The 13,683-nt window shown below is 43.1% G+C and overlaps 1 protein-coding gene across 6 annotated transcripts; it reads right to left on the bottom strand.

Annotated features, from left to right (window-relative positions):
* Positions 1 to 664: 664 nt before the first annotated feature.
* Positions 665 to 13,376, bottom strand: LOC133130661 (protein LSM14 homolog A-like). Of its 6 annotated transcripts, none has more exons than XM_061245396.1 (12): positions 12,977 to 13,376; positions 10,570 to 10,733; positions 9,354 to 9,495; positions 8,690 to 8,806; positions 7,837 to 8,004; positions 7,240 to 7,311; positions 6,560 to 6,838; positions 6,208 to 6,397; positions 5,888 to 5,926; positions 3,788 to 3,859; positions 3,622 to 3,699; positions 665 to 3,304 (listed from the first exon to the last, which is right to left on the bottom strand). In XM_061245396.1, the coding sequence occupies exons 1-12, from the start codon at positions 13,095 to 13,097 to the stop codon at positions 3,187 to 3,189; spliced, it is 1,560 nt and encodes a 519-aa protein (XP_061101380.1). In that variant the 5' UTR covers positions 13,098 to 13,376; the 3' UTR covers positions 665 to 3,186. The 6 variants fall into 6 exon arrangements, with proteins under 6 accessions (XP_061101380.1, XP_061101379.1, XP_061101381.1 ...); XM_061245395.1 differs by having other exon boundaries at positions 665 to 3,307; positions 12,977 to 13,375; XM_061245397.1 differs by having other exon boundaries at positions 665 to 3,307; positions 3,622 to 3,859; positions 12,977 to 13,375.
* Between the last annotated feature and the right edge of the window lie 307 nt (positions 13,377 to 13,683).

Here is a 13,683-nt window from a genome sequence, read left to right as displayed (position 1 = left end):
GCAGTGTCCAAAATTCTTTTCTGATTTTTCCATTTTTATTCTCCAAATTTCATGGCCAATTGTACCCCATCTATTCCCATTACCCATGTTGTCCAGGACACACCGCATCGGGCCCTGTGCCTGTCAACCTGGGGCGATAGGGGCGCTGTTGCACCCCTGCCGAGTCCCGAGTCTCTCAGAGTGGCGGGCCAATTATGCCGTTCCCAAGAGAGCCGGCCAAACTCGGCTTTTGGCAGGACGAGGACACGAACCCTGCATCGTGTGCAACCGCATTGAACCAATGCCTGCATCCAGGTCTGACACCTTAGCCGTGCGCCACATTCTTAGGCAAGAAGGCATCAGCAGCGTCCAAAGGCAGTTCAATCAGGCAGCGAGGCCTTAATGATGAATTTAAAGGCCTTTGCCTTCCACTATAAAACTCTACACCACAAATACAGCATTCTACATAATTTCCATGAAAAGATGTTCAAGCAAATTCTTCAGCATAGGCCATTTGTGGCAAACGTAAAAGAAAATACCAAAAGTTTTCCGACTTTATGCCAAAATGAAATCGAACTGGGTAAGTCGGAAAAAAGTGTTGTCCTTTAAGGAAGGATATAATGGAACAGTCTGAGGTGTATAGATTGAGAACTGTGAAAAGAATAAAAAGGCACGAGGCAAAAAGTATTGAACAACTGTTTATTCTTTGCGTTGAATAAAAACCCCAATCTGCTGAGGCGCGCTGAAAGTACACCATGCTGTTAAATTGCTTGAGTTTCGAACCAGAGATCAGGAATAAACAAAATGAAACCTTCACAGCGTATAGCATTTTGGCAGTATGTACAGTCTTGGTCTCGATTTAGCAAGGGATATTTCAGTAACGTACAGTTATTGCAACAATCCAGGAATATGTTGGAGTTGTTCAGTGTTCATTTTGTGGCTTCTCACACGGCACGACTATCATGCAGTGTACTGCCAGTTTGCTATAATGTACGCTTAAACAACTGTACATATCTAATTACTAGACATTTAATTAGCTGCCCTACATCATGTATCACCTCGGTCTGGTTTTCTTGTAGTGCCTTTGCCAGAATCGTCATTTATCTTGTTTTGAGATTTTAGGGGAGTGGCTTGCTACAATATCCCTGCACCTCCCAAACTTCAGAACCAATAATCTGAAACATCACCGTAAAAAATCGTTTTACCATGTGACCACCCACCCCCTCAAACAAAAGTATAAAATAAGAATTTGGGGAAATAAATTCCATTCAGCGAATTTCAGAAATGGTACACCAAAGTTGTGCCGCTTTTTACATTTCATAACTCCTTTGTAGGTGTATTGTGTATATTACCTTATCAGTAGCCTACTGTGAACCTACAATTAAACAGAAATGTGCACTGTGCCAGGTGACTCGCAGGGAAATGCAATTCTGTAACATTCATAGATTTGTAAAATGGGTCAAAAACAGAAAGAGAAAAAAAAAAAAAACATCCATCTTTGAGAGATGGAGAGGTCCTGTCAATGGCAAACTCAATTTGAGAAATGCAACATCTTCTAGCACTCAGTCACTTGGTAACACAATGACACCAACGCGCCACATCCCACACCGTCAGAGGCAACAAAATCATATAAAAAAAACATCCAGTTACTGATCCATGCTTACTCATAAGCATGTAGATCCTTAATTTAATTTCCGGTCACATCCCAGAGGCAAATTTGCACGTACAAGGCAGCAAATCAAGTGGCTTACATTTCTTAGCCTGCTATACAATGTAATCCATTCACCATTAACACTTGTTATATAGCATTTTTTTAGGAACCATACCAAAATTTGACATCTCTAATATTAATGTTAAAAATGTGAAGACTTTTGCACCCAACGCAATGCTTAAAAGCTCAAGATCCATTCACACAGGATATATCGGGCATCACGAACCAAGATCACCACGTAGTCTACACAAAACACAACCACAGATTAGTTTTAAAGGGTTACCTGATGACATCGCGCTTAAAAAACACAATTCTTCAAAGTGCAAGTATTTTCTGAAAAAATAATTCCTTAAGAGTAATTCAAGGCTTTCTGGATAAGTACTTTAAAAATGCTGGAAGCGAAAAAAAGCACATCCTTAGTAATATGGAGACTTGTAATCAATAATCATGAAATTTCAAGGGAATATGCAAGTACCCAGTTATGGAAACATTCTGCCATCTTTAACAGTAATTATAGGAACAAAATTAACTTATATTATTGTGAATATTGTCATTGACACCAGTGGCCAGTTACTGGGTCTATAGTTGCAGTTTATGGCATGGACACATTCAGCTCCCAGCATAACAATGTCAACAAGTAAGCAATTTAAGCGTAATTCCATATTGACTGGCCTATTCTGGAGTCAGAAAATATGGACACTGTAGTATCTATGGGGTAGAAAGTAAAATGAACACATTGTTCTACCAACACAGAAAATCACAGCCTTCAACCAACTCCCGATAGCAACGAATCCAGTGGTTTGTAGGGAGTGGGGAACCAGCACATATCTCCGTGTGAATGGGTCTGAGTAGAGGTCTGAAGTGACTACAAAACATCAAAATGGCGTCGAGCCAGAAAGGAACAACAGCTGCTGAAGCCTCGCTCTAGCTTGCTGGAAAACTGTTCACCTCGTGAGCCGCACTGGACTGAGATTATCAAAGAACATCGAAAATGCTAATTAAAACGAGAGTATTTCAGACAAGGACAACTCGGCAAAACACAGCAGGCAGTTTGAGAAGTGGGATTAACTGGCTATCGAGATACGTGAAGTAGAAAACAAGGTATAAAGCTGTAACTGTGACCCAACTGGCTATATACAAGATTTTGGTGCTTCTAAAGGTACATTACAGGATATATCCAAAAAATAAAGCTATATCAGTGACCAGTACTCTCATCACAGTATCAGCGGGCTTCTGCATACATCTTTACACTTAACAGAACATTATCAAATACAATTTTAGTAAGAAAAACTCAAATTGATGCAAAAATACTGAATAGTTGCACTGAAGTACTGTATTTTACATAATCTCTCAACCTTCTGCCAATATTTCGAACTTAGCTCTGAATAAGCCCCCCCCCATCGACTGCGTTATAATGCATGTTTTTCATTTTACACCGTTTGAAGTTGGGCAGTCCTCTACCCCAGTGCTGGTGACGAAGATACAGCAAGTACTTTTCATCGTTCTTTTTTTTTTTGGCAAAAGTCGAGACCCCAAGCAAATTTCTGGACCGCGAGGAGCAAGGTTTCTTTTTGGATCCGTCTTCCTGGTGTCCTATGCAGCCACTTTATTATCCTTCTGGAAGAAACCATAAACGGGGTTGAACATACAATGCCTCAAGGACTCTGGGCTTAAGTTAGACAACTGCACAAAAATGCATTTACACTAATACACTGCACACATGCTGTGAAATCAAATGTATATTAATGATAGAGTTCCACACATCTAAGGGATCTCCTTATTCAATGAACCGCTTCAGGATAAACCATTCATTCATACGGTCTCATATTTGACAAACATCTGTAAACTAAAGACATAACTGTGCATGCAAACACAGCCATAAGTGATGCTACGTTGAGTGAACATGTTTTACGAACGCGCCGAACGCTTACCCGGTATTCAAAATCTGAGAACTCCCTGCCGCCCCGGCTTCCTCTGTAGCCCCGGAAGCTTCCGGTGCCGCCGCGCGGGGGCCCGAAAGAGCCCCGGCTGGCCGAGCGTCCCCGGCCCCCGCGGTAGCCCATGCCCCCTCGCCCTCTGTAGCCCCCGCGCCCGCGGCCGTGACGCACGGGGATGCCGAACGTCTCCGCGTTCATCCGCCGCTCCTCCGCCCAGGTCGGCCTCCGCTCCCTGCAACAGCGCAAACACTACATCACACACAGACAATACCCTACATACCACAATCAGCACTATACCAACACTACATCACACACAGACAATACCCTACATACCACAATCAGCACTATACCAACACTACATCACACATGGACAATACCCTACATACCACAATCAGCACTATACCAACACTGTATCAGACACAGAAAACACCCTACATACCACAATCAGCATTATACCAACACTACATCACACACGGACAATACCCTACATACCACAATCAGCACTATACCAACACTACATCACACACTGAAAATACCCTACATACCACAATCAGCACTATACCAACACTACATCACACATGGACAATACCCTACATACCACAATCAGCACTATACCAACACTACATCACACACAGACAATACCCTACATACCACAATCAGCACTATACCAACACTACATCACACACTGAAAATACCCTACATATCACAGTCAGCACTACACCAACACTACATCACACACTGAAAATACCCTACATATCACAGTCAGCACTACACCAACACTACATCACACACGGACAACACCCTACATACCAGTCAGCATTACACCAACAATGTATCAGACAGAAAATACGCTACATACCACAGTCAGCACTATACCAACACTGTATCAGACACAGAAAACACCCTACATACCACAGTCAGCACTATACCAACACTACATCAGACACAGAAAACACCCTACATACCACAGTCAGCACTATACCAACACTACATCAGACACAGAAAACACCCTACATACCAGTCAGCACTATACCAACACTACATCACACACGGACAACACCCTACATACCAGTCAGCACTATACCAACACTACATCACACACGGACAACACCCTACATACCACAGTCAGCACTATACCAACACTGTATCAGACACAGAAAACACCCTACATACCACTCAGCATTACACCAACAATGTATCAGACAGAAAATACCCTACATACCACAGTCAGCACTATACCAACACTGTATCAGACACAGAAAACAACCTACATACCACAGTCAGCACTATACCAACACATCAGACACAGAAAACACCCTACATACCACAATCAGCAGTATACCAACACTACATCACACACGGACAATACCCTCCATACCACAGTCAGCACTATACCAACACTACATCACACACAGAAAATACCCAAACAATTCTGACATGGTTAAAGTGCCAAGTCTCAGGTTGTATTGCTCTTGCCATCACTCTGATGCATGTGAATCTTGCCTCATACATCCACAATAACCTTTTCCAGAACTCTACAGGCTCTTTCATGTACTACTTAGCAAACTGCAAATGGCCATCCTATTTTTGCAGCCAACTAGTGGTTGCAGTGCAACCTCTGTAGTTCTGTAGTTTGTGAAGTCTTCTACAGATAGTAGACGCCTACATGCCTCCCTCAACGTGGTCTTCCTCAGCCTACCAGACCCTGTGTAATTACAGAGCTCACCACCGCGCTCTCTCTTCTTAATGATGATTCTTTTCTCTGCCTCACGGTGGAACAACTTTAATTGACACGACTCTGGCCCTCACGCTGACAAACGCCAATAACAGACTCAAGGCAATGAAAAGCTTAGAATCAATACAAGATGCTGAAACCCCTCTTATACCAGCACTAAGGGAGCAAGTGATCACAGCTGACAAATTCAGAAACGACTGCAAAGCCATTTATTCCAAACATTATGGTGCCCTGAATGGGGGCACCATGTGTATATGTTTAAAAAGTGTTGCGCTTTCGACACAATACCATTAAATAAAAGCTGGGATTGTGCACTTTAACCACGTTATTTGTTGTTTTTTTTTACCATCTGAAGCTGTAGCAACTCAGCACAGTTACATTAACTACAGGGGAATTAATAAAATATCAAATGTTGAAGTCCCTGAAAATCCAGCGTCTCTGAATTCCCGTAAAGTACATTCATTCACTCTATTATGCATACTGAGGGGAAAACCTCAAGCAATTAAGACGACAAAATGAAATTACCTTGGGAATGCTGAAATTCCAGACTTTTCTGCCGCTTTCCTACAAAAGTAAGATTCATCATTAATCAACACAAAAAGAATCAGGCTTTGAAATTCAATCCCCCCCCCCCCCCCCCCCCATATTTGAGATATTAATTTTTGCTGTAACATAGTAACTTGCATAGTAAATAGTAACTTCTAATATGAAGAGGAAACTTGTAAACACATTCAAATCAAACGTTTAGAGTTCCCGTAGCTTTCCCAAGACCATTTCCCACCACTTCTTGGGAGGAACATGGCTCGGAAGGAGAGGAAACCCTGTCGTTGCGGTGGCGGCAGTACCTGGTGTCGTCGCAGGAGATGTTGTCGAAGAAGGACTTGGACTTGTCGTAATAGCAGTTGGGGCCCAGCGGGTCCTCCTCGTCAGCGTTCCCCTCACTGTTCTGGGTCTCCACCCCGGAGTCGGCCTTATCCTCCCCGTTCACGGCCTTCTCCGTCTTCTCTGCCTTCTCCGTCTTCTCCGCCTTCTCATCTGCATTCATAGCGGGACGGCAGCTATTTCACAACACATCCCTTAAGCCTGCTGTAAGCTACTGCCCGGGAACATCCAGGTTTTAGCATTAAGCAGCGACAAGGCTAATGAAATGTGACCCGGTGAATCTGGGTGCATCCTGCTGAAAAACTTCTGACAAACCTTTTAGCTTGAGTTTGCTCTGGAACTCGCGGTCGATCTCCTCCTTGTTGAACTGAGCGTTGGCGCTCTCGAAGTCGAAGTCCTTCTCAAACTTCACCGGACCATCCCTCCGCACGGCAAAGCGGCCCCTGCCACGATGACCACCACCACCACCACCTCCTCCTCCTCCTCCACCACCACCACCACCACCACCACCTCCTCCTCCTCCTCCTCCTCCACCTGCTCCAGCACCTCCTCCCGCTCCTCCACCTCGGCCCCGGCGGGCAGGCAGTGCCCCTGCTGGAGGAAACATGACACCGCAGGTTCAGCAGTCCGTTTTCTGTAGCACTGCACTCTACAGCCCTTCCACACCAACACACCTGTTGGCAATTCTACGTTCACATAAACGCCAGTGTTGGATAAACCCCATGAAGTCTAGATGGCAAACAAGCCATCAAGACAAATGATAGCCTGTTATACAACTGTTGAAAACGCAGAATGTATTCGCAAGCCCTGCTCACCTAACATTACAGTGAGACAGCAGATGGAAATCAATGTTAGAATTGAAGAATCTGAATGATACATATCTTTATGGCTGGGATTTTTTTTAAACTTTAATCACACAAAGGAATTAAAATAATTTGAACACCAATTAACACAATAAAATGCACAAAAACAAAATAGTTAAATAACTCTCTTACTCAATTGCCGTTTAGACAGATCACCCCTTCCTGGTTCAGAATCTTGCCTCTGGGTTTTGGGGGCGTCAGTTCCTGTTAAGTTATAATGTTTACTGCATGCTCTGTGATTACTGAAGTCAATGCATGAATGTGGGAAGACGGATGCAGCAGAAATCAATTGCATGAGATTGAACGCACAGTAAGATTTATACAAAGCCACTTTGAACAATCAATTAAAAATGGACCTCTACAAGTCACTGAAAAGGAAACAAATGGAGATGTCCAAAAGACATTAGGAGAGCTCCCAACCCTGTTCCTATACAGTCCTACAGGTTCACTCCAACCATAACAGAGCGCACCTCATTCAACAGCTAAAGAACTTGTTTAGCTGCTACTTATTAGAATCAGGAGTGCAGGTTGAAGTGAACAGCAGACCATCAGGAAGAGGGTTGGTCAGCCCGGCTCTAGCTGTTGAATGATGCGTGCTTTGTTAGGGTTGAAATGAAGGCCTACAGGACAGCAGATCTTCAGGAACAGGTTTGGGCAGCCCTGGTCTACAGCATGGGGTGGGAGGCCCAGATAGCCAGGCCAGGCCGTGAACTGCTCTGCCCGTCTCACCTCTCCGTTGCTCTGGACCGTCCGAGGGCTTCTGGGTGCCAGTCGGGGCGGGTCTCCCTGAGGCGGGACTCCTCCGCCCTACAGGTGCGGGAGGGGTGGGGGTCGTCTGTGCTGCCTGCTCCAGGGTTGGGCTCTTCACCAGAGGGTCGAGCTGGGGACTTGTGCGGCCTGAGGACAAGGTAAACGTATGAAAAATAGGCCCATTATACAGTCCTCTGTCAGTATAAGGGCGTGGCGTGGCTATTCAAAATGACATGAAAGCTGACTGGCATCAAGCACGATAGAAGCAATAGACATGAGCTTATGGCTCTCACTATATGATCACTTTAAAATCCAGAAATGAAATCAGTTAATTATGGTTACCACAAACACCTGACCAACTGCAATGTCAAAGCTAAGAAAAGACCTAAGAATGATGCATTTTACTTAAGCACGAAGCCACGCCTTGTTTTGCTACGTTCAGTTATAAAGTCTAAGAAAAGCAACGAGAGAAATCACTCAAAGATACCTCGTTTGAAAGCGCATTACATTAACAAACGTTTAAAATTGTGTACCCAAACGGAGGACACCTGAGGAACAGAAAAGTATGAAAAGCTATAAACGTAAAAAAGCTGCAAAGCATATCGACCCTACAAGCAGAATGATGGCTCTTTTTAGATTGTCTATGATGGCCGATCGCATTTCATTAACTGTACACAACATGCATAACATGGAACAGGACTTTGGTTTCGGCTTCGAGTGGGGGCATTGAAAACAGTGCTTCCATATCAAGCATTGAGCCTGGACGGCCATACCAATAGTTTTCATTTGCACAAATGTTTGATCTAATTTTCCGCCCACACAGGACCGTTACCTTCCACTATGTGTGTATTCACTGAGCTCTCTGGGGGAAATGCTGAGCCAATAGCAGTGCTCTGGGACAGGGGTGCCGCTACGCTCATCTGGCTACCAACAGAGGGCTCTGAGCTTCCTGGATGGAGAGGAACAGCAGGTTTAGAGGTGTGGGCATGGCAAAGCAGTTTCAGCCATTTTAGGTTTTAGTGATCGGCTTCGGCTCAGGCTTGAGCTGCTCTGCTCCAGATGGGAAGTGTCATTCCAATCTGGAGTTGGGCTCAGTGAGTGACTGAACACGCAGATATCTCCAATTGAGATTCCCTCAAGCCTCCAGAACTCTAATCCAGTTGTGAGAGGCCACTGCAACATTAGGAAGCAACTGCCTATATGACATGTATGGCAAAATAGGATTTACCTATAATAGCCAAAACATTCCATTGAGCATTTGTAGGAGACCGTTCTTAAGTCCAATAAGTGTATTTCTCAGGTAACAGAAATGATCATTTAAGTACCCTTTCTGCAGATTAACAAAATGTATATAACCTACCCCATTGTATAACCCTCCCAACCAAAATAAATTGCTTTGAGCACATTTGAAAATGAACTCACAGCTGAAGGTATAAAATGGTTGTAGTTGCAATTTGAATCACTGCGAGCCATCGCCCAAGCAAGGTGCCACCTACCTGCACCGACAGCCCCAAACTGCTGAACCACCAGGGGGCCGGTGGTGAACTGGCTGTATGGAGCCATGGGAGCCCGGCTGAAGGGTGCGTACGAGCCCACGGACTGGAATGTGGTCGCAGGGGGGGTGGACCCAAGAGATGACTAGAAAGATGGGGGGGGGAAAACAATCTTTAACAAAAACACAACACACTTGTGCAGGAGTAGACAAGCTGCTCTGAAACCAACATACGCTCCACAGAACGCTGACACAAATCACTCGGCTTCCTTGTGGCTTGAAGTCCAACCATGCCGGTACCTGCCTTTAATGAACAACACATTTAAGGCCAGCGTCATCTTGCTTGCTCATTTTGATTCTGCAGAAACTCATAACTCAGTGAGTATACAGTTGGACAAGAGCTAGTCCATGTGGTATTAGCTGTACACGTTATGCATAGGTGATTTACACAGTTGGTGTCTAAATACAGACCAGGACCGTTTCAGTATAATCTCTCTCTACATGTCAGAATTCTCCAAATGAAAGTGGCTTAAACCTAAACTAAACCTGAAGGCCAGCAATCTTTCTAGAATGAAAGCATTTTTTTTCTTTGCTACTGAAAATGTACCAAACCGTGAAGTCAAAATGGAGGTATGCAATTTTTTTTTGTGTACCATACACCCCTGTCATTGTACCAGCTTACTCTGTGTCATGATTTCAAACCATAATATCTCATTTCATTGTTAAGCTGATGATATGCAGCTATGTCTCACTCAACTGTGTTTCTCATTTGCTGCCTCCAAGACATTTCTAGATGTCCTCAAATGTTTTGCAATTAAATGAATGCAAATCTGAGATGCTCTTACTCGTTATTCAATGCTTTTAAAGACCCCTTGCAGTCATTTTTGTCTGGGGTGTTCGCACAGATTATTAAACCAGGGTTGCCAATAACTGTGAAACCTGTTTTTAGGAAAATATTTTCTCTTGACTGATTTCACTAACTCATTAATGAAGCACCCTACTTTACAAATAAGGTTTATGCCAATAACGGTATTATTATTTTTTAGTTTACTGTAAACTAAGTGCATATTTATCAAGGGCGTCAATTTGTGATCCCACTGTATATTAAAGGTAACTTTAGAAAACATTGCAAAGCCACAAATATGGAATGGAATGGAATGGAATGGAATGGTACGGAAATCTGGTGTAGCAAGCTTTACAAAGAAGATGGGATCATTTACCTGGACAATGGCAGGGTCTTGGGGGAGGGAGCATGTTGGTTTTGGAGGCTCACAAACAGTGAGGTCTTTGATATCACTCCCTCTGAAAATTATGTACTCAAAAACCTCGTCGCGAGGCGGGATTGGCCTGTCAGTGGGCCGGTCCTCTGTACCAAAAGAACGCACTAATGGGAAAGGAAAAAAACAGAATATTAACCAGTATTCAGCACGGCACCGCCAAATTAGCATCACCTACAGCTATTGCGGATTTGACAGTTTCACTGGAATCCATAAGCAGATGTAAAACTCATAAAACACAAATCAGCAAAACTAGTGATGCCCTGTTTAAATGTTTGCATTTTTCATTCTGATAAGGCTCTAGTGCCGGTGTTTTGCAATGTGATTGCAATACAATGTTTGTACTAGCTAGCCAATACGACAGTTTGCAAGAGTAATCACTATGCTGAAGCTATAATATGAATTCGCGCTGGTCAAGCCATCTCTCTTGCTAGCTAATACATAAACAGGAGTACATAAATGCATATTATGCTTTTATTTCAGTGTATCAGAAGAGTACGCTATATATGTATGTATTCATAGAGTAGATTCAAAATAAAACAGGAGTAGCTGCTCCATGTTCACTGTTCCCTGGGAAAAGACACCGTGACAATGACCCCTGTGCTTTTATTAATGGTATCATTTTCTCAGGATCTTACAAAAAAGTTCCAGCAAAGGTTGACAGATGAGCCGGCTAAAGTTTTGCAAGATCGCGCAAAAGTTATTCTTCGTCTCACCCAGGTCCCTTAAGGTGCTCCGTAGGATAGGACACTAATACAATGATTGCCATTAGCTCACACAATGAAAAAAATTTAAATCACATTTAAACCAATTTTCTTGTGGTAAAGTTAGGTCCATCACAGAGTTAATTGAGGAACACCCGTTGTTCAACGAACCATGCATTTGAGTAATGTTTAGTTGCATTGCAACTTAGGCTAAAGTCTAGCTGGACTAACTTGCTGATATGAGGCTTATACATTGCGCTTTAGGTATATTCCTAACCAGTCAGCCAACTTGGCTCAGTTTAAAATAAATCAGCTAACGTTAGCTAGCAGGCTACGGCAATGTCGCTGTCGGTAGTAAAACAAAGGGGTCGCAATGGGGTCGCCGTGGGGCAATTGTATAACTTGCTTATATTCGAAAGAAAAAGCTAAGTGAAGACATTTCCATGTTAAAGATAACTTGGCTGAACACGCACATTTGTTAAAGTTAATTCGCCAAGTTGCTATGTTGAAACCGTAATAATGACACTGCCTCCGGCTACGTGCTAGCCATCTTTGTCTTTTGCATTTGAGGAACGACGTGGCTCGAAGGCCATTGCATGTCTACACTTCCTCCAGACGATCTGATGTTAGCAAGTAAACACTGCAACAGTAACGTTAACAAAAAAAAAAAAAAAAAAAAACTCTAGCCCTAGAGCTAAGTTACAACGGAATTCAAAGTATTTTTAGTTAACGTCAGTTGAGTAGCTAAGGTAATATTAATACATTTAAAAATGTTCCCAACATTTTAGTGATTTAACGAGCATATAAGCAATCAACTAGCTAGCTAGCCAGCTCAAAGTTAAGACAACGTGTGGGCTCAAACCGGACATCGGTGAATAACGACCGCCAACTCTACAATCAAAATAATTACCGATCATTTAATCGTATTCGCTACATAATTAAGTTAAATTAACTATCTAAGTTAACTTGTCTAACTAGAGACCAGGTCGCCTAACGTTAACTGGTTGATGGCAATAGCCAGTCATCATGACAGCAATGAAACTGAATTGATTTAGGGCTAGCTAAGCTAGACTAACCAACTACCTAGTGCTGACAAAAGTCAAAACGTTAACTAGGTACAGTCAACGTTACACTTGTAAATTATAGCTATTCAGCACTAACTTAAGTATAAATTGCTTTTCGCAGTGGAAAGCAACTTAACTAACACTTGTTAGCCAGTAAGCTAGAGTAGTGTGAACTCGAGCTTATTGATCACAACGTTGACTAGCTAGCTAATATAACCAACGTTAGCTAATGACAACACTCACTGCCAGGTTGAGGATAGTCGTGACTCATCACAACCATAGTTAGTGACTAATCGAAACACAACTAACCTTCTGCTGAACGGTTAGCTAGATAACGAACTACTGAAACAGCAAGCCATCATACGGTTTAGCTAGAGCTACTTCGCTAGAACCAGTCATTTAACAACGTAGCCTTCTATCCGCTAGTTAGCCGTTAGCTAGCTAGCTAACGTTACCTAACCAACCAAACGCGCAACTGCTGGACTACCAATTCCTGCGATGTGTGCCAACTAGGGTATGGATTACCTCAACCCTCTAGGTTGCATCTGTTTCACATTGAAACTGCAATGAAATGCAAGCTACCTTTTGCGAGTGCTACCGTCGAATTTTCTGTGTCGATAGTGTACAAAATCCCTTCATAGCGAATCTCGGCCTTCGAAATGAGGCTGATTTTGCTGCCGATGTAAGGGGTCCCCCCGCTCATGATGTCTCCTGTTTATGTGGGACTCTTGTGAAGGCCGATTGAGATTAATTTTAAATGTTTTTGTCCTCGGGTGATTATTTCCAACGGACTCTTCTCAATCTTTTTTCCTTTATGCCTTTCTTTCTTTCGTCCGTCCGTCCTTCTTTCTTTCCTTTCTTCCTTCTTTCTTTCTCTCTCTCTCTCACTCTCTGTCTGTGGTGATGCTACAACATGGCTGCCTTCATTTCGCTTCGCACCAGATTCTACGAGCCGCGAGCGGTGATGGGAAGTTTGGAGAACCCAGAATAAAAAATAAAATCTCGCGCTTTTTCTCAAACAGATGGGGGTGGGGGGAGGAAGGCTGCTTACAGGAGAAGCAAAAATAAAAGTTGCATGCAAAGAAAATAATATACTTGAAATGTTTTGAAATTAACTGTTTAAACCGATTCCACCACATTTAGCAGCAATAACGACATGCAAACAAATGCTTCCTGTAATTTGATATCAGTCTTTCATATCACCATGGAGGAATTTTACCCCACTCTTCCGTGCAGAACTACTTTAATTCAAACAAATTGGTAGGTTTGCCATAGCATCTCAATTGGGT

Source organism: Conger conger, chromosome 6 (assembly GCF_963514075.1).
Source record: "Conger conger chromosome 6, fConCon1.1, whole genome shotgun sequence".
In the NCBI taxonomy this organism is placed as follows: domain Eukaryota; kingdom Metazoa; phylum Chordata; class Actinopteri; order Anguilliformes; family Congridae; genus Conger; species Conger conger.
This window is presented reverse-complemented; position numbering and strand designations above follow the sequence as displayed.

What these genes read in the sequence shown, in the direction of transcription:
- LOC133130661 (XM_061245395.1), bottom strand. Translation starts at nt 13,097, where the DNA reads ATGAGCGGGGGGACCCCTTACATCGGCAGCAAAATCAGCCTCATTTCG. An exon ending in TCTGTCTAAACGGCAATTGA is followed by an intron (nt 6,839 to 7,239) that starts GTAAGAGAGTTA and finishes TGTTTCCTCCAG; the next exon opens with CAGGGGCACTGCCTGCCCGC. An exon ending in GGAATTTCAGCATTCCCAAG is followed by an intron (nt 3,860 to 5,887) that starts GTAATTTCATTT and finishes GCGCTGTTGCAG; the next exon opens with GGAGCGGAGGCCGACCTGGG.